Below are 20,110 nucleotides of genomic sequence, written 5' to 3'. Positions count from 1 at the left end.
TTGCTAACATTAACATGTTATTTAATGGTATAAAAATATGTTCAGAGAACAGCCAACATAGAAATGCAATTTTTCTTTTAATCACAAACATCTTTGCTGAGTCTTGTAATAAAAGAGAAAGTAATATTGAGGCCTAAGCATCTTTTTTAACATGAATGAGGTGAGGATATGGAATTAGTTACAAGATGACAAACATTAAACAGTAGTTTAAAAACTATCAGGTAAACCTAGAAACAAGTATGAAACTGTAAATCTTAATATAGATAGAGGGGAAATGTATGGGCTACGTGAGGGAAGAACAAGGGAATATTAAACCTGATGGGAAACTTAAGGGGAGAAAACCCTTAGAGGCTCTGCCAGGGTAGAATGAGGTCTTGTTTCTAGAATAAGCTAAAAATATGGGACACATTTTTCTCAGTTCCCTGGGTAGGTCTCTAACAATCTCTATGCTCTCTATTCTACTATAAATGATTTGAGTTTCTTCATCTTAAAAATTGGCAAAACACTGCTTTCTTTGTAGGATTGTTGTTAGGACTAAAGGAAATGATCTGCTAGAGGCAGAGCACTCTCTCTCTTGTTCATCATGTATACTCAGGGGCTAGCAATGTAGTAAATCTTGCATACAATTCTTTTAATGGCTTAAGTGAAAGCAGATACCATACTGATTAATCACCAATTCCAGGCAAAAAGTGAAAGCCAGAGGGCTTCTTTTGCAAGATTTAAGGAGATCTAACCTTCTGTAGCGAGAGAGCAAGGAGAGCAAAGGACCAGGCCTGGCACTCAGTCATGAAAGCACTGGACTTCAGAGAAGTTTGGTTTCCTATTCCATGATCAGAACCCTGAGAGTTGCAATAGTGATATACGGTTACCCGGACAGATGCAATTCAGAAATGAGATCTCCTAGATTCTCTCTGGGCTTGTAAAAATTGGCTCTATGTCTCTTTTTACTAGATACTATTCTCCACACCCCAACTTGAAGATCATGTAGAGACCCGACAAGACGCAGGTTTCTTATAAAAAATCCTGCCTTCCCTCAGGATTTGCTGACATTAGTCCCCCTGACAACTAGACAAACGTTAACGGTCAAATACCAGCACAACCAGAACAGAGATGCTATGGGGCTGCCAAGAGAGGAGAGGGGCTATCAGTGAAACTGCTGAAGGATCTGCAGGAGCTGGGAGAGTATGCACAGCATGGGTCCTGCGGGTCAACAGGTGATAAAATCTACATTTAGATACAGTAGTTAATTGATATGAGAGCACTCTCCTGTGATACAGAATTTAAAACCCTGGCACATATCCTAAGAGATGGTGTTAACAGCTGCCAGGATGGTTCTTGTAAGCCTGGAAAAATTTATGACCTATGCTAAGTGGGTGGAAATTCCAGAAGTGCCATGGGATATGAAGGAGGAAGAGATCAAAGACTCAGTTGCCTGAGAAAAAATATATACGTAAGGCTAGAAACCCAACCAGCTAACTAGAATCTACAGGATAGCCCATCAGACACTCCATGTACCAAACAGTAATGAATGTGCTATGGAGAGGGACACATCAGTATCACTGAGAAGCTCAGTGGTAGCTGTCTTCTGTAGGCAGGGTAGGAAATGACACTGCAGAATTGGGATTCCTCATAAAAATGGGAATGACAGAATCTCTAAATAATAAATACCAAGAAGTGGCTCTTAATGGCCAGAAGAAAGGTAGGTGCAATCATTGCAATGAACAGCAACATAGGAGTGACAAACCTGGGGTATAACCTTAAGAAAAAAGATAGAGTAAATCAATAGAATATGGAGCCCCTAAATCGAGACAGATGGGCAGGGTGTCACTCAATTTATACAATGAAAATAAATCCTTTCTCTGTTCCTCTGTCTACCCTGCTCCTGTTCCCCAAACACTATCTCTTGCCCAGTTTGTAGATCTGAGTTGAGTCTCAGACTTTTGTGTGAAGACTATTTACTGAAGGACAGGGCAGATCTCTAAGACAGAGTACCTAGCAATACCATGAGAGCATGGGGCAGTAATTCCCCCAGTCCTTTCTGAAAGATACTAAAGGCCATTTACTCAAGTGACTATGCACTAGGCAAAGAAAAATATCCAGAACTTTTGAGGACTGCTAATTCAGAGTCAAAATTAAAACTGAGGCCCAAACTGATCCAACAGTCCTCCTAATAGAAAGAAAGCACATGGGAGGAAGCTGGATAATAAATGGAGTTCTGGCCTGCAGCTGGCACATGGTAGTCCACAGACCCATCAGGTGGTCTTTTCCAAGACCTCCAAATGTATTGTTGGATTGCACACCCTTGCAAACTGGCGGATCCTTCACATTGGTTTCTTGTCCTGTATATAAGAACTATCAATTAATGCCATCCACAAAGATTTAAAGAAAGCAGAGGTAGGAGTCTCTGGCATATTCTCTTTTATGACACCAGTCTAGACTTATTAAAAATAAGGGATGGATTACGGCATGTGACAGTGGAAAACTAAACTTGACCAAATAGTAATCTCAACTGCATTTGCTTTACAAGATACAGTATTTTTCTGGAGCAGAGTAACACAGCCTTCAGTGTGAGGTATGGAAAATGTATTCATTTCTATCTCTTTCAGAAAGAAGAATCAAAATAAGTTTAGATCCATGTGGAATAGACAACAGTAAACTACAGAGTCTTAGTCTGGGGCCCTGTTAACTCTCTTGACCACTGTCATAATGCATATGGAAGGACCCATTGAGTCATAAGCTCAGAAACCCATTGCAAGATAGAAGTAGTAACCTGGATCAGACATGAGTAGGGTCAGAAAGTATGGAAAGTTGCATGAAAAGGTGGCCCTGTCTCTACCACTGCTGGACCAGCACCTCTCCTTCAGCTCCTTTCTATAACTCTTAGGACTAGATGTCGAAGAAGGAAAAAGTTTAAGCAGGTTTCATAGATGGTTTGTCTTGTTATGTTAGTATGCATCAAAATGGGCTGCTGTTCTACTAAAATGCTTCTTAAGGTAAAGGGAAATTCTCCCAATGAGCAGAGTTTTGGGAAGCGTACCTAGTCATCCTTTGTGTGGAAAGAGGAGTTGTGGAAGGCTAGAATTTAGATGGATTCATGTATATATGGACAAGGAGTTCCAAAGATGCTTGTGTATAGATTTAAAGGAATGGGAACAAAGTCTGAAGATCTCTGTATCATAGGTGAACACCCACCATAGAGGTTCCTCTACAATATAACCAGATAGACAGAATGACTCAGTTAGCTGATAGGGGAAACTAATCACATTGCCAAGGGACCCCTCTTTCAGCAAAGAAGTAGAGCAGGGGGCATATTATTGTGGAATACACTGGTCCAATTACTTCAGCTACGAAGAAAATGCTGAACTGATAGAAAAATAGAGTGCTACTTAAAGACTCAGCCAAAGTACCGATCAGGAGATGATACCCTGCAAGGATAAAGTGTCACCCTCTAGACACAGTATACATCCTAAATTAATAACTATTGTATGGTGCTTTGTTCCCAATACTTAGAATGCATGGATCTGAGAACAAAAGAAAGAAAGTACAAGTGGTCTTATTTACCCTCCCTCCTAATGACCCACCTTGGGAATCTGTGCTTTTCATCCTTGCAGCTTCAGGCTCTATGGATCTAGAGACCCTGGTATCCAAGGGGAAAATGGATGCTGCTACACAAAGGGAGGAGGGAACAATATGTCTGATGTTTAGGTTACTACGGGATTGTATCTTGATGCTTCCATGACCCGATTTAATGAAAAAGGGACAAGTACAGAAGCCACAGCCCAGGAAAGATGAGGATCTGGGCAAATCCGTCAGATAAGCTGCCTAGTTCAGCAGAGGTACTAGCTGAGTAAGAGGGCGCTAGAATGGTGGTGGTGGAGGAGGAGGGTAAGAATTATTGTGGCCTTGAGATCAACTGCTGCAGCAGAGACTTCTGTTAATCTCATTAACACATCTCTTGTAAGTTCCCCAGGAACTAAAGTCTGCCTTGAATCCTGGAGAAGTTGCCCGTAAGTGGGGCAAACTATAAGAAGCAATTTGATTGAGTGGTTCAGTGGGTAAATTAGATATTCTGCTGTACCATGCAAATCTGCCTTATGTCATGATCAAAGCACCCAGCTCCCATCTTCTAGGAATAATGGCTGCTGGCCACTTAATAGCTGCACCCCCATCCTGGGATCTGTCATCTATCCCAGGGAACTGACTCAATGATATCTACTCTCCCTTTCAGGAGGCATCTATTCAGAAGGAGGTTGATGGAAATATTCAAAAGCCCAACCGACAATCCAGGACAACTCAAAAGGGCTGTTCCAGGTCCTGGAGGATCACTCTGAGGTCTCAGTTACAATACATTTGTGGATCTGCTTTTCTGTCTTCCCAAACCTGACTTCCTCACTTCTTACACGTGTCACTCCTGAGACTCTTCTCCAGTAAACTTTTTGCATGAAACTCGCTGCCTCAAAGTCACAGTTTCCAAAGAATCCAATCTAAGACATTGGTACACCCGCATTAAACAAAATATATAGGGAGACTGATAATAGAATAATATTTAAGGGGATTGAAAATATATGTATAATTAAAATGTGACAAAAGTATCAAACAAATCAGGTGTGTCAAAAATTTTGTCTTTTTGAGATAACAAACTTAATTGCATGCTGCTCATAAGAGACATACCTTAAAGTTATATAAAAATGTTGAGAATAAAGGATAGAAAGGGATTTGCCATGCAAAGATAACCAAATAAAGCTGTTTTTATCTATGTTAATATAAGGCAAAATCATCTTAAGGTAAGAAGCATATTTACAATAGGCGAAGAGGGATACATCATAGTGATGAAAAGAGTAAACCAACGAACAATAAGAACAATGAAACCTTCTAAATATGCATATCCAAAATATGTATGAACCTAAAACATAGCACTGACACGAGTAAAAACCAGTTGACAAAACTATAAGGAAAAATACATCAAAACATCATCATGGTGAGAAAATACCTCAATCCATAGCTGATAGGAATAGTAGATCAAAATCAATTTAATTTTAAAAAGCTTTGATGAACACATGTACGTGAAATATGTGCCCAAGCTGATCATGCGGTGGGTCATAAAGCAAGTCTGGTCACATTTCCAAAGACTGAAATCTTTGACAGTATGTTCCTGACCACAGTGATATCAAACTAGAAGTCAACAACAAACAAAAATTCTCAAAACTATTAGAAATAAAGCAATGAGGCCCTAAGTGACAATGGGTCAAAGAAAAAATGAAATTAGAATTAGATAACACGATAATAATAAAATATCAAAATCTACATAATCCCACTAGAGCCATGCTTAGGAGGCAATGCAGAGCCGTCAATGCATATATTTGAAAAGAAGAAAAACTAAAATCAATCAGCTAAGAAGTCAACCAAGAATGTCAGAAAAAGAACGGCAAACTAAAACCAAAGAAAGTAGGAGAAAGAAAAAGATATTATAAAGGTGAGTAATGAAAAGTTGTGTCATTAAAGATAATTCCAAGGGAAAGAAAAAGTTCTCAAACTGACAAAAGAGGAAATATGGAGAATTTATATAACGTTATATATATTTTTAAGATAATTACATTTTCAAACATCATAAGAAAAACTTTGGGTGCAGATGGCTTCAGAGAATACAGTAAGATAATATACTCCTTAACCTGTATTACAAGGCTGGCATAATAATTTTAAGCTAGTTAACCTAGCTAACTAGCTCAATCTGGTTAACCTTGTTAATTCAACCTAAATAATAACATTATAAGAAAGTAAGTAGTGATGATTTTCACGAACACAGATGAAAAATTCTAAATCTATTAGTAGTAGTAAATTCAATACGGTGCTATGTAGAGAAAACAACACATCATGCCAAGTTAGATTTATTTATGGAATACACGGTTGCTTTAAAATTTGAAAATTAAAAAAAGTAATTCACAGAATGAAAAATAAATTTGTATGATTTTCTCAATACATACAGAACCAGAATTTGATAAAATTCAACACCCATTTATAGTAGAAACTTAGTAAACTAGAAATAAAGGGGAACTCTTTAGTCTAAGATGTATTTATAAAAGTATACAGCAAACATCAGATAAATGGTGAAATACTGAAATCCACCTTTTCACCTTCCAAAATCAATATCCATTATCACCACCTGCATTCTGTGTTGTACTGTCAACCTTAAGCAGGGAAATAAGAAGAGGAAAATGAAAAGGTCTGAGAGTAGAAAAAGAAGAAATAAAATTGTCATCACTTATATCTGACATGATTACAAATATTTAAAATCCAACAGAATCTATGCATATACTATCAGAACTGATAAGTGGCTTCAGAAAGTTTTGTATCTGTATACAGTGACAATTAGAAAGTAAATATTAGAAAAGATACTATTTAGAATAGCATACCCAAACATCAAATATCTAGACATAAGACTACTACATCAAAAATTATAAATCATTATTATGAGAAATTTTTTTAAAAAGCTAAATCAATGGAAAGAGATAGTATGTTCATGAATTGGAAGGCACAGATTGTAAAGGTATTAATTTTCCCTAAATTCACCAATGCAATTCCCACAGTCCCCGCAGTTATTTATTTATTTACCTACTTATTTTTAGATTGGAGGAATTAACATGCTGATTCTAAATGTGTAAGAAAAATTTAAAGGGGATGTTGTTCTTGAAAAATAAGACATTAATCAGGACAGTGTAGTATTGACATGAACGTCAAATAGACCAATGGTGTAGAACTGACAATGGTCAGAAAACTGTAGCTGTGAGTCCAATCTGGCTTGCTGCCTGTTTTTGTAAGTAGTTTTATTGTAACACAGCCATGTCCATTTATTTATGTATTGTCTTTGACTGCTTCTGTGCTACTGTGATAGAGTTGTGTAGGTGCGACAGAGAGCATCTGACCCCAAAATTTAAAATATTTGCTATCTGACACTAGAGAAGTCTGCCTATTTTTAGTGTAGAATATAGAGTCCAGAAATAAATCAATACATAAATGGAACTTGGCATCAAGATTATGTTACCACCAAGCAACGGGGTAGGAGCCTTTTCAACAAACAGTGCTATGTAAATTGAATAATGATATGGAAGAAGAAATTATTCTTGACTTCAATCTTAAACCATGCACAAAAATCAATTTCATTTAAAAGTCAAACAAGTAAAGCTTCTTCAAAATAACACAGGAGATGTTAAAAAGATCTTTAAAAAACTAACTGCTGATAAAAAGCAATAATCAAAAAGGAATAAATTAATACACTGAACTTCAATAAAATCAAATCAAGATGTTCTGATTTTCAAAAGGCATCATTAATAAAGAGGTAAGCCATACAGTGGGAGAATATATTTGCAACCTATAGAACCAACAAAAGACTCTAGTTCTTTCAAATACAAATACATAGCGAGCTAGCTAGATCGACCCAATAAGAAATAGGCAAGAGACTAGAGGATATCCAAATAGCCTGGTCACATAAAACAGTGCTCCACATCATTAGTCAATCAGTAATATGCATATTTAAAACACAATAAACCAGAATGGCCAGATTAAAAAGACTCATCATACAAAGTGTTGGTGAGGATACAGAGCCAATTGGAAGCCTTGCCTGCTGACTGGAGTGTAAATTGGTAAAACCACTTTCAACAGTATCTACTAAAGCTGAATATACACATACCCTATGATCCAGCAATTTTCATTTCTTAGTCTATACCCAGAAGAAATACATATCCACCTCAAAAGACCTGTGCAATAATGTTCATAGCATTTATAATAGCTGCACACTGGAAAAAAGCTGTATACTAATATAATGAATACACTTGAATAAAGAAAATAGAAATTAAAGAGCTAGACATAAATGAATATATGCTACATGATTCTATTTATATAAAATTTAAAAACTGGCAAAACTTATTGTTTTAGAAGCCAGGATATTGAGGAGGACATGGGCTTGGTGGGTAGAGTTCTGTGGGGTTGCTAATATTCTAATTCTTGATGTGGAAGAGTAGCTACATAGATGTGTTCACTTGTCAAAATTCACCAACTGTACAACTATGATGTGTACAGTTCTCTGTACAAATGTTATAGTTCAGTAAAGTGTTCAGGTTTTTAAAAAGGATAACACATAGTAAGGCAGGGAGTAGGGAGTGGGAGAGGACATTCTAGGTATGTGGTCAGGGAAACCCTTTCCCAGGGGAGCATATTTTATCAGAAATCTGAAAGAAGCAAGGATGAAGCCACGTGAAACTATGTGAAGATCTAAGGTAAGAATACTCCAGGCAGAGGGAGTATCAGTGCAAAGGCTCTGAGATGGTACCACGCTTGGTGTATGCAATGAGCATCAAAAAGGTCAATTTGGCTTGAGTGGAGGAAGTGAGAAGGAGATGGTCACAGATCAGATTGGCTGGGCACATATTAAACTATTGAATGAGTAACTTATGTGCATATTGACACTTCTGGTCTTAACATGATGTTCTTTGTTATCTGTCCATTAAATATACATAGCACATTGTAAAATGATTTAAAAAACCCTATCTACTAACCTTAGGAAAACAGATTTAAAATGAGGGTAATAAATGTGCTCAATTTAAGAGCTCATTCCTGTTTCATTCAATCTTTAAAGCTTTGTCCATCCTACACAATTCCTAATGAAGACAGAAACCATCAGTTAATCAAGAAAATAGCTAGACTGAGAAAAAAAGTGTTGATAAAAGCATAATCTGCTCATTCACTGATCATTTATGGAAAAAAGGATTATAGGCACATTTTATACATACATAGGAAAGGTTTGTATAGAGATAATGCTAGATTTAAGACCCGACACCAGCAATAATGGAAACAGAAAAGCAGAAAATCATTCTTTAAAGGGACATATTATTCTTGGGATGCGCAGGCTCAGCGGCCATGGCTCATAGGCCCAGCCGCTCTGCGGCATGTGGGATCTTCCCAGACCAGGGCACGAACCCGTGTCCCCTGCTTCGGCAGGCGGACTCTCAACCACTGTGCCACCAGGGAAGCCCAGGACATATTATTCTTAAAGACAATTTATACTAGGGTAGTCCAAGAAGATCAGGCAATGACATTTGAGACAACTGAAACTTGAGGGCAAGAGATGAACAACAATTATACTTTCTACATTTTAAGAGAACCTACACATCCCACACTCCAACTCTGTGAGAATTTTTCCTTTTTAATTTAAAAATACTAGTGTCAACAGTACCAACAACGGTAAAACAACACATGCAAGAGCAATAAAAATTCAAAGTCTTGAGACCATCCAAAGAGCTTCCCTGAGAATTGTGAATGGCCTGCCATGAGATTATACCCCTTCTGCCTAGAAAGAGTTGTGCAAAAGCAGGAGGCTTTAAAGAAAATCACAAAACTCCGACTTTCCCCTTCTTACTGAGTCTATGTTAAAGGGCCGTAAAACTTGTTGACAGTTCTTGCCACATCTATTGGCACACAGTACCGGCTTGACAAGAGTTTTGCAGCCTAGCTGGGGCCCATGACCTGTCCCCTGTACTCTCTTAGAATTTATTTTCACCCCAGCAGGCAGCACCTCACGACATCGGTAATTTGTCAGGCAGCTTGTACTCTCCAGTACAGCCTACCTAACAGGGGGTTCTTATAAACATCTCTGTGAATCATGAGTAATGCCGCCAGGAGGGAAATCGAAATTTAAGAGCAGTGAGTACAATCTGAATTGATGGCTCAGGTGACTTGGTCTTGGCTGCAAAATCAATGGAGAGTGGTCGTGGGGGAATTTGCTTATTTGGTTCCCAGGGAATCAGTACCGTGGCCACCACAATCTTAAGATCTATGTGAGAAAGTGAGAGATGGAAGGTGTGCAACCAAAGGGAGTGCAGAAAGCAAACAATGTGTTCCATGATTCACCATGAGGAAGAGAGGAATGAATGAGCTGATGAGACACCAAGAAACTAAGCAGCATAAACAAAATATTTCCATCATCCCAACACCTGGAAAGAGTGAACTGTATTTTAATCAACTTTCATTGGCACAAATATTTTAATAGGAATTGCCCCTTTCTTGGGAAAGGATGATAAATAACTGTTTTAATTCAAAGTTGGATCACAATGCAGTCAGTACTATACTCCTCATCAGATCTCATTTAAAGATTTCAAGTACTGAGAATTCTACTATTTAATCATAAAATAGTTTCTCAGGAAAGGAAATATGTGTCATAATCTGAAGCAAGAGTCCTATTTATTTTTATAATTCTGTGGAGTCAGGATTAATTCTTAGAAGGGCTATTTTTTCCATAGCTGGAGAATGACCCCTTAACCTTTGCCTCCTCTCTCGCAAATGTGAGCCAAATATTAGAAGTGCTTCACATATTCTAGTGTGATAGCTTTGTGAATATCCTTAAGTTGATGAAATAAATATAAGACACCTATAGTAAATTATTTGAAATGTGTTAAGATCCACAAATCACTCTATAAGGTAAAAAAAATTCCGAAAAGATTATTTTCACTTACATACAGGTTAGGAAACAGACTTTCCCAAGTTAATACGTGGTCTGAGGTCACAGACTTCTTTCTCTTTTCACCATAGAACTTATTATAACCATATTCTTATAGTCCAGAAAACTAAAAACTAAAGCCTATCTCTAAGAAATCCACTGGCCTACAATGTCCACATCAAGTCTTTTCCCTCAGGGGCTGCTGACTTGAAAAGAAAGTAGGAGGCAGACAGCCTGGATTGGGAGAGAATTCTGTGTAAGACAATTGGTGTGATATTATTTTGCGTGGTTTTTTTCTTGCCATGGAATATAACTTCTTTTTATCATACACCTCATGGGAAGACATAAAACCAAAAAAGAAAAAAGTCAATACAGTATAGTCAACAACACGGTACTATAAACTTCAAAGTTGCTAAGAAATTAGATCTTAATTATTCTTAACACAAAAAAGAAATGATAATTGTGTGACATGATAGAGGTTTAGCTAACACTATGGTGGTGATCATACTGCAAAATATAAATGCATCAAATCAACACACTGTACAACTTAAATTTACACAATGTTTTATGTCAATTATATCTCAACTTTAAAAATGAGAAAAAGAAATGTCAATACTGTCTTGGTACACAATTTTCCTACAGACCTCCAGAAGCTACTATCTTCTGATCCATAAGTAGGTGTAAATGTGCTACAAGGATCGATCAAGAGTGAGCTGTTCAGCTGCTTTAGCAGGGTCACTCTGGGATGGGCCTTCTCAACTGAAGGAGGAAGAGTAACGGAATCTGAAGAAAGCATTATTCCCAAAGGATGACACGCAACGGAAAAAAAGGAAAGGAAGACAGAATGAAGAATTCCCTTCTACCTATTTTCATCTCTTTTTTCCCTTGAAAAATGGGATAATGATTTGTATTTTAGAGAATACTTTGTTCTATCACACTTTTCTCTACTGCTATTAAAACAAAAATAAAATTCCCCTTCCTTTCCTGAAACAATGCTTTGGTTCCCCTGGTTTTCCTTCTGATTGGGACTTTCCAAAATAAATTGTGTTCAAGTGATGCTTTGCTTCCATGCATCATTTTGATATCTGCATGTCTATATGTTTTTCCCCATAAGTGGAGTCGGTATATATACACACCTGCACAGATACACACTCACACACACAAACTCTGTCACAGCATATGCGTGATCAAGGCATTTTATCTGAGTACTCACTAGTAAATACACTCTTCTATAAAGTCTGCCAGAGGTATTTAAAATGTCAGATTTTTTAAAAATTTAATTCAATTTTTATGCCTAAACTAACACATTTATTTCATTTTTTTGGTTTGCAATTTTGGATAACTTAACTTCTTGGCTTGCAATGGAAGTTAAATTTCAGTATCTACCATAAACAAAATATTCATTCCCTTCCTCAAGAATGAAAACACCTATTATAATTCCTTGTTAATTCCTAACTTTTGGATGAACATTTGGATGAAGAGTTTACAAAGATTACATATATAAAATATTCAGAAACCAAACAGCAAAAATAAAAATGAAACCAAAAAAAGCAATAGAAATCTAAAATAGTCTATCTTAACAAAACAAAAAAGATGAAGACCTATATAATCCCTCTAGAAAAAACAGGTTTCATTAATAAAAAGGACAGAAAATATACTAATGAAGAATTGTAAAATAATACCTAACTACAAAATTGTACAAAACCTCATATTCAACCTTTGACTCAAAATAGCATTGTTAATATGTCAGCATATTTTAGTTACATACGTTTAAAGTGAGACATACAGATTAACTCATTTCCTAGCTCTGAGAGTTCTTCAAATCCTACACATGTTTAAATTTGATTCAATTACTATCTTTAAAAAATCAAACAGCATCTTTCATACTTTTATACTGAATAAAAGATGCATTGACTCCTTGCTTCCCACTAAGCTCACTAGATATCCTGTACTTCAGTCTTAGTGAGTTTGCCTGGATGATGTTAAGACTACAATATAAGAACTCTTTGGAAGAAAGTGTTTATCATCAAGTATAGCAGGCTTGGCAAAACCATCCATGATTAATATAGTATTTTATTACTGCTCAATTACTTACCAGATTTAAGATGAGTTAAGGTATTTACTTGCATGTGGCCATGGGTAGGCTTATTTCACAGCACCAACATGTTCAAATATGAGGTGATATGGCTTAGACCTATTTTCTACTGAAGTCACATTTTTGTGCATATGAATTTGCTTTTAATTTTGAAACGACATTTACTCACAAATCCCATGAACCTTTCTTGCAGTAAATTTAAAAATGGAATGTTCTTTGATATTGGTTGATTTTCTACCTCTTACTATTCTAAAAAGATATTCTGAAAATGTGAATGACACTTAGTAAGAAAATGTATGATGTAATATTTTGGATGGAGAAGTATGTATTTTCAAACAACAGTAGGGAAGAAGTCAGTATGCTAAGGGCTTTAACTATCCGAACAGACATGGATTTAAATCATTGTACATAAAAGGATTCTTAAATACTTTTTGTTATTCGATATTAAAAAAATGTTTGTTTCATTCACAGAAATTGAGTTCTACAAATAGCAGCTAATTCTTTCATTAAATCAGAACCAAACTGCTGATTTCATTATTAATGGTTAGCTTTGACATGTTTAAAAAGGACAGAAGATACTTAATAGACTTGTCTTCGACCTTGAAATGAACAACTGTTCAGGGAAATGGAATTGTTCAAAGATACATTTTCTTTCTGCCAATCTGTGAAATATAATTATTCTCTTAATGAATCTCTCAATGAGTAGCACTCGTTCAGAACTTGAACAGGTAAAATATAATGATAATGGGAGCAGCTTTATAAATAAAAGGATAAAATGAGGTTGTTATTTTATACCATATTATGGGATGATTAGAATAACAGTGCAGCATTCATCAGGCATTTGAACTTTCTCAAAAAAGCTCCCTGGGGGCTCATTTAAATTAGTTATGTTTATCTATAGAGATTTTTAGTCTTATTTCAAATGACTGTCACCTTACAACACTCAAGCCTCAATCTTTAGCTTACTCTAATTAATAGCTGTACTGTACAGTAGCCAATAGACACTGTTTTAGATACTGCCTAAAACAGACACTAACCCCCCCCCCCAGTTTATAAATCTACAATTTATCCAAGGAAGACCAATATAACTATTTTTATTAAACCAGGGGAATAATTATTCAGTTTGGAAGGAACGGTGGTCTATATGAATCTCTATCAATTTCCACAAGAACAGAGTTGGCTGGATACTGTCCAAGAAGCTATCATTTCTTTGTTAACTAGCTCTATACAATAAAAGACTGTATGTGTAAATACTAAATTCATGGCAATGGAACTCTAGTGGTTAGTTGTTTTGGTTAACTCAAAGGCACATACAGCTCAAAGATAATTAAGTAGATGGTGGGATTTGATTTTTTTCAAGAAAAAGTCTCTTTGCTCTCTGCTGGACGCACCTGGAAGCCTTCGGTAGTAAGACAAATGAGTGCAAGGAGTACCAGGTGCTAGACTGTGGTGTTTTCATTATATCCATTAAGGTAACCAGAAAAAAAAAAGACATAAATAAAGAGGGGTAAAATAAAAGTTCAATATCTCTCCTGGCATGACATGAAATCTCTAAATAAGAAATCACTCCAAAAGTTGGTGCAATTAAAGTTTCATTCTCAATAAGATTATAGTTTTTCTTGGCTATTTTCTATCTTGATGGAAAAGAAAATACGGTTTTTAATACAAATAGAAAAAAATAGAATCATGACTTATATTTAACAATTTATGTAGCTGATTGCATGTTTTTTGATAGTTCTTTCATGTTTACTCTTTAAAAAAAATCCTCCCTAAATTATTTTCGTATGTCCTGATTACAGGAGAATTATTTTAACTTCCCTGGGACACACCTATTACCTGAGCTCCAAACCATCACCCTCAATTGACAAAGTTACTACAGGGTTTTATATTTAGGACACTTCTGTGACAGCCCTCATATTTGGAAACTTCATGTGAGCACTATTTGAAAGATGCTCTACAAGTGTTAATTAGTTCAGGCCTATATAATCAGCCAATATTTATTTAACTTGGAAATATGTTTTATATTTCTACCATGCATAGGTTAAATTTACTAAAAATTATAATGCAGTTTTAGCCTGTGTAAATGACCTGCCATTATCTTCAAAAGACTCAGAATTGGATATTATGTTGGATTGGATATTACAGAAACAAGTAAGATGGTTGTTTTATCACTGATATTAGACATCAGCATCATAGAGAAAATGACCCATTAAAGCATTTCTATTTTACATCTTTCTCTGAAGTTACAATTAAAATCAATAGTTACAAATGCAGAAGAGTCTCAGAATAGTATTAGCATTTTGAAAATAAAGAAGGTATTCTGCCTCAGAAGTCAGAGAAGGTTAACAGATGAGCCTTAATTTAAAACCTCAAGTAAACAAATTCCTTTCCTTCTTCCCTTGCATCTATTAAATCGATTGCCAAAGCATATATTTTTCAAAATGCAACTGCTACTAAAAACTCATTTTTTTTTCAAGTTTTCCCAGATTCATTAGGCGAAAGCAAGCGGCTCCTTGTTCTGTCATTCCTACCTACCTGTTCTTTGAATTTTCTCCATTTCCCTAACTTCAATTTGCTTTCAAGAATAAACCTTTGATTTCAATGATCTCATTCACATATTAGAAAACACCACTTTCCTGTTTAAATGATTACTTACTATATTATATCCAAAATGATCTCGTGGCCTTACCAATTTCACTATAAGAAGTTGAGAATTGTACTGCACGTCAGATTTTGTTTCTAGAATTATACTGTATGTCAGATTTTGAAAATTTGACTGTTGAACACGGGGTATTTGTCAATAATCCCAGCCACAGAATGGTATTCTATATAGCTCCAGAAGGAATATAAGAATATTCTGAAGACTGTCATCTGTTTTGTTACTAAAATATTAATTTATTCATATTTATGGTTTCTGTTTTCAAGTTTCTAGGAGGCTAGCAGTTTCTGTGAAGTCTTTATAGTGTCATGACAAATAGAAATTTCATAAATGCTTCATCAAAATATATATGGTTTTATAGGACAACTAGGCCAAATATAAGAGTACATGATCTTATATTTTGAAAATGTATTTTTATTTTTAGGTACAAGAAATATGTCTTGTATTTTCTAATTTCTTTTTACTTCTGTTTTATAAACTTTAAAGGCATGCCTTTTGTAAAAAAAAAAAAAGAGAGAGCTATCACATTAAGATATCCAGGTTATGATGCAATCTTCAAATGCAAACAGAAATTTTGATATTTAGATAGCTTTAACAAGTACTTGCTATTATTTGCATTATCCAGTCCTGGAAAATTTCAAGGAAGGTAGTTTAAAAACATACAATTAGAAATTCATTTTGAGACATCTCCTTAAAGGTTACTAGATAACAAATGTTTGGATCTATGTATTTTCAACTAATGCAATTATCATGGTATTAGTATATGCATATATTTCTGTAAAATGCAACATCTCAAATGCCATGATCTTTTCTCAACAATTTTAACTTCCAGGTATAATAATGTAACATGAAATCCTTTTCTTGCTTCTAAATTTAATTGATTTAATCACTGAATTTAAATGCTTGGAAATTGTTCTGCTTGCTGGTGTCTGAATGCCAAATACATTATCTACAGTTCTAAGATGAATGTTGCAGTTATATTTAGACAACTTAAAACACTGCCTTCTAAATTACCCTAAATAACCCAGAGAAATGTCTAGAAAAATTGATAGTAGTGCATGACAAATATCCATTACCACCAACTTACAGGTAAGTATAACTTTTACAAGGAGTAAAAAGTGTCAGACTTACTATTTAAATGCTCTTTGTGCAATTTTCCAGGCAATAGAATGGACAGCACACATAAGTTAATCTCAGCTCTTCCAGAACTCACAATCTCCATTTTAAAGATGAAGACCTTGAAGCCAATAACCTGATTTTTCTTCAGCGGCAAAAGACATTCATCTTTGGCCAAGCTTTCATAGACATCAACTCATTTGTTCTCTTTGATCAGTTTGGCTTGGATTGACCTTTTTTTCTTCCTACTTCTTCAGAGTTTTCAAAACAATAAAGTCATTTGATATAGACAGAGTCCTTGACAGTCAATCAGATCTATAGTGTCTCCCCTCTAGCTCCTAAAAAGAATCAGGATTTTAATCTTCCCCAGTACAGAGCACAGACATCAAATAAAGTGGGGTAGGGGTATGTGCAGTGTAAGTTTCTTTGGGGGGAACTTATACATAGTACATTTTATGCAAGATAATGAAGAATAAAAATAATGTGTTCACTAAGTATTCAAAATTGGGGCTATGCAAATTATACAAAGTGGTGGAATCTGTACTATTAGTCTAGTGGAGTTTTCTATACTTTAGCCTTTCTAGTTCCACCGTCACAATTTTTTCCATATCCATGTACTCCTCTATTATTTTTTAGTTTTGCCTTTTACTCTATTTTTACTTAAATAAATTTATTTCAAAAATAAAATTATTTAAAATTACAAACTAAGAAAAAAGCATTCCTTACCATAAAGAGAAAACAACTGCAATAGTACATATAAAAACTGTCATACTTTAAAATATTCATCTGGGTACTGCTTAAAGTAGCTCAATTTTCCATCAGTGTAGTGTATACTACACTTTGAGAAATTCTGCCCAAAGAAAAGAATTTTCATTGGTAAATGGGAATTAAATCACTGAAAATTGCATGGACAATATCATGTTAATTAGTTTTTAAAATAAACTTTTCTATCTGTATCCTTATGTGGAGTAGACATGCACCTAGTTAATGAGGTTTCAAGCAGGAAGTCCAGCTGCTCCCGACAGTACCGCCCTTAGCTTCTGGCAAATGTTTGAAATTCTACGGCTTGAATGTAATTACTTTTGCTCAGTGGTTTTCAAACTTTTTAAAGCAGTCAACCTTTTCTGTTTTTCAAATGAAGCAATATTTTTAAGACCAGTAAATTAAAGAGAAAATTAGAATTTTATTTGTGCAAATATATTTTACACGTTTAAATTGCTAACACTTGTGATATAGTCAATCTATGAGAATAACAGTTATTTTGATAAGGATAGTTGCAGTGTTATAGTGTTATATATTTTTCAATGATCTCTGCAGTTTGTTTTTATTGTATGATACTGGGAATATCCTGATCCAGACAGATATGTAATCATAAATGATACGAACTTTTTACATCTCACTTGGCAGTCCTGCACCATTCTGCATTCATTACTGGAAAATGGTATAGTTGGACTTGTATCATCAAAGCTTAAAACCATTAGAATGCCTAAAAACTGCTCGTATTACTTGAGAGGTCCTCGCTGTCAAAAAGCACGTTCACAGGTGTACTTTTAATATAGTTTTTCAACTTAGTTAATAGAAATTTACTTGCTGTTTGCCTCAGATGTTAACTAGAAGTTTCAATTAGTCAAATTTACCTTATTCTGCATATTTAGCTGCAACTTTGTTTCAATTTTATCACTGGTTCTTTACCAGGAGTTGTGAGCATGTTTATATCCTACATCTCTGTTAAAAGTGCATTTGATATACAAACTAGTACAAGTCTGTTATTTTGGGCAGCTAGTTAACTAATGCAATTTTTTATGAGCAAAAACTTTTCTAAGGAGTGATTTCCATTTTCATAAAAAACATTAGTATTGTCACCTTGTTTTCACTTCCATTGATTGTTATGCACTCTTTATTGCTTGTGTCAAACAAAAGTACCTGAGCTTGCAGGCCTTTTAATTCCTCGTGATTCACATACACTGTGGTGGTAACGTTCCCCTTGGTACATCATGGAATATACAAAGATGTATTTTAAAATGACCATTGCAGAGCTACAGACTTTGCAATTAAGGTCATAGTTATTGAGTTGTTTTTTATTTAGATGTGTATATGTTTACAAACATATGTGTTTGTAAACATATCATTTTATCCATTTTATCCATTTTATCCAAACATATCATTTTATCCATCTATCTATGGATCAATACACCCATCAGGAAGAAGAAGAGGAGGTGGAACCGGAGGAGGAAAGCAAGTTATTTTTCTTTCTTTTTCTTTTTTTTTGTGGTACGCGAGCCTCTCACTGATGTGGCCGCTCCCATTGCGGAGCACAGGCTCCGGACGCACAGGCTCAGCGGCCATGGCTCATGGGCCCAGCCGCTCCGCGGCATGTGGGATCCTCCCTGACCGGGGCACGAACCCGTGTCCCCTGCATCGGCAGGCGGACTCTCAACCACTGCGCCACCAGGGAAGACCAGGAAGTTATTTTTGTCTGGTAACACAATTTGATGATTTGGGAATTGTCAGTATGACAAAATGTTTTTATAGAACACACTTTACAGTGTTTTTATTATAGGTTTTTATGTTATTGTTCCAAAATATGACAGAAATGAATTTAAACCAAGTTTTTACAGAACCTCTGAAGAACTGCAGTTATAGTTCAATGGAACACAGTTTGAAAAATAATGGTTTATCTGAAGGCTTTTATTTCTTTTAAAATGCAAATACCTCTACTTTCACCTGCAATCAATCATTTATATATTAATGTGAACAAATTTATTAGATATCTTTCTGAGACTTGGATTTAATGCAGAAGAAGAGGAGGCAAAGATTAACTCAGCAACTGAAAGAAATGGGAAAGACTGAATATTAAGGCTAAGAGCACTGAAGATCTAATTTGCCTACTTTACAATTTTGCTTAAAGACCATGACATCTACATATGATACACCCATTTTTATTTCCAAAAGAAGTAAAACAAAACAGGCAACAACAAAAACAAAAGAAAATGACAAACCCACAAAGAAAGTGTCTGAATTAGATGAATGTGAGTATGTGTATGTTTCAGAACTGCATCTGTTTTAGAGTATTTTGCTAAAACAATAATGTAATTAAATTAATTACTTATAATTTTGATCAACTCGAATTAAATCAACTGTAAAATTTCCAACCAGTGAATTTATTAATTGAAGATACTCTGATCTTATGCTGTGAATGTACTCAAAGATTGCAAGCAAAAAAATTGTGCAGGAGTTCCAGTTTATGTAGGGTGAAGTATAAATGAGTATGTAACGCTCCAAACCTGATCTTGTACCTTTGATCTATGACATTTTTTAAATTAAAACAAACTTGTAAACTTTTTTCTTAATTTAAATCCTTCTACTAAATTAAAAAAAATATCTTTACTTCAAGAATCTATAGTTAGGTATGCTTCCCCCATTCTCCCCACCACCAAAAGCTTTCTAAAGTTTATGGAAACAAGCATCCATTCTAATATAGTAAACATTCAGTTTAAACTTCAAATTTTTTACAGAGCTATATCAGAAAAGTTGCTAGTTAATATTTCAAGAAAGTACAACTTAAAAAGAAGAAATTTACATTATTAATTTGTTCATTTATTTACTTATATTTTTCCAAGAGTGAAGTTACTAATTTGAATCTGGGTTAAGAAAAGTTGTTGGACTAGAATTACAGTTCCTGTTATTTCATTCTAAAGGCCATACCTGTAACCATTCTGTGTAAATCTGAAAATATATTTAGATTTAAAATACT

General features: G+C 35.1%; 1 protein-coding gene across 24 annotated transcripts in view; it reads right to left on the bottom strand.

Annotated features, from left to right (window-relative positions):
- DGKB (diacylglycerol kinase beta) overlaps positions 1 to 20,110 on the bottom strand; it is a 909,303-nt gene that overhangs the window by 167,280 nt on the left and 721,913 nt on the right. Inside the window, exon 27 of one of the 24 annotated variants that reach the window (XM_079932543.1) lies at positions 5,885 to 6,185. The exons of the other annotated variants lie outside the window; for them this stretch is intronic. Coding sequence (XP_079788669.1) covers positions 6,181 to 6,185 — 5 coding nt within the window. The 3' untranslated portion in view covers positions 5,885 to 6,180. Of the gene's footprint in view, positions 1 to 5,884; positions 6,186 to 20,110 lie in introns of those variants that run through there. 24 annotated transcript variants of the gene reach the window in all.

This window comes from Stenella coeruleoalba, assembly GCF_951394435.1.
Source record: "Stenella coeruleoalba genome assembly, chromosome: 9".
Lineage (NCBI taxonomy): Eukaryota > Metazoa > Chordata > Mammalia > Artiodactyla > Delphinidae > Stenella > Stenella coeruleoalba.
This window is presented reverse-complemented; position numbering and strand designations above follow the sequence as displayed.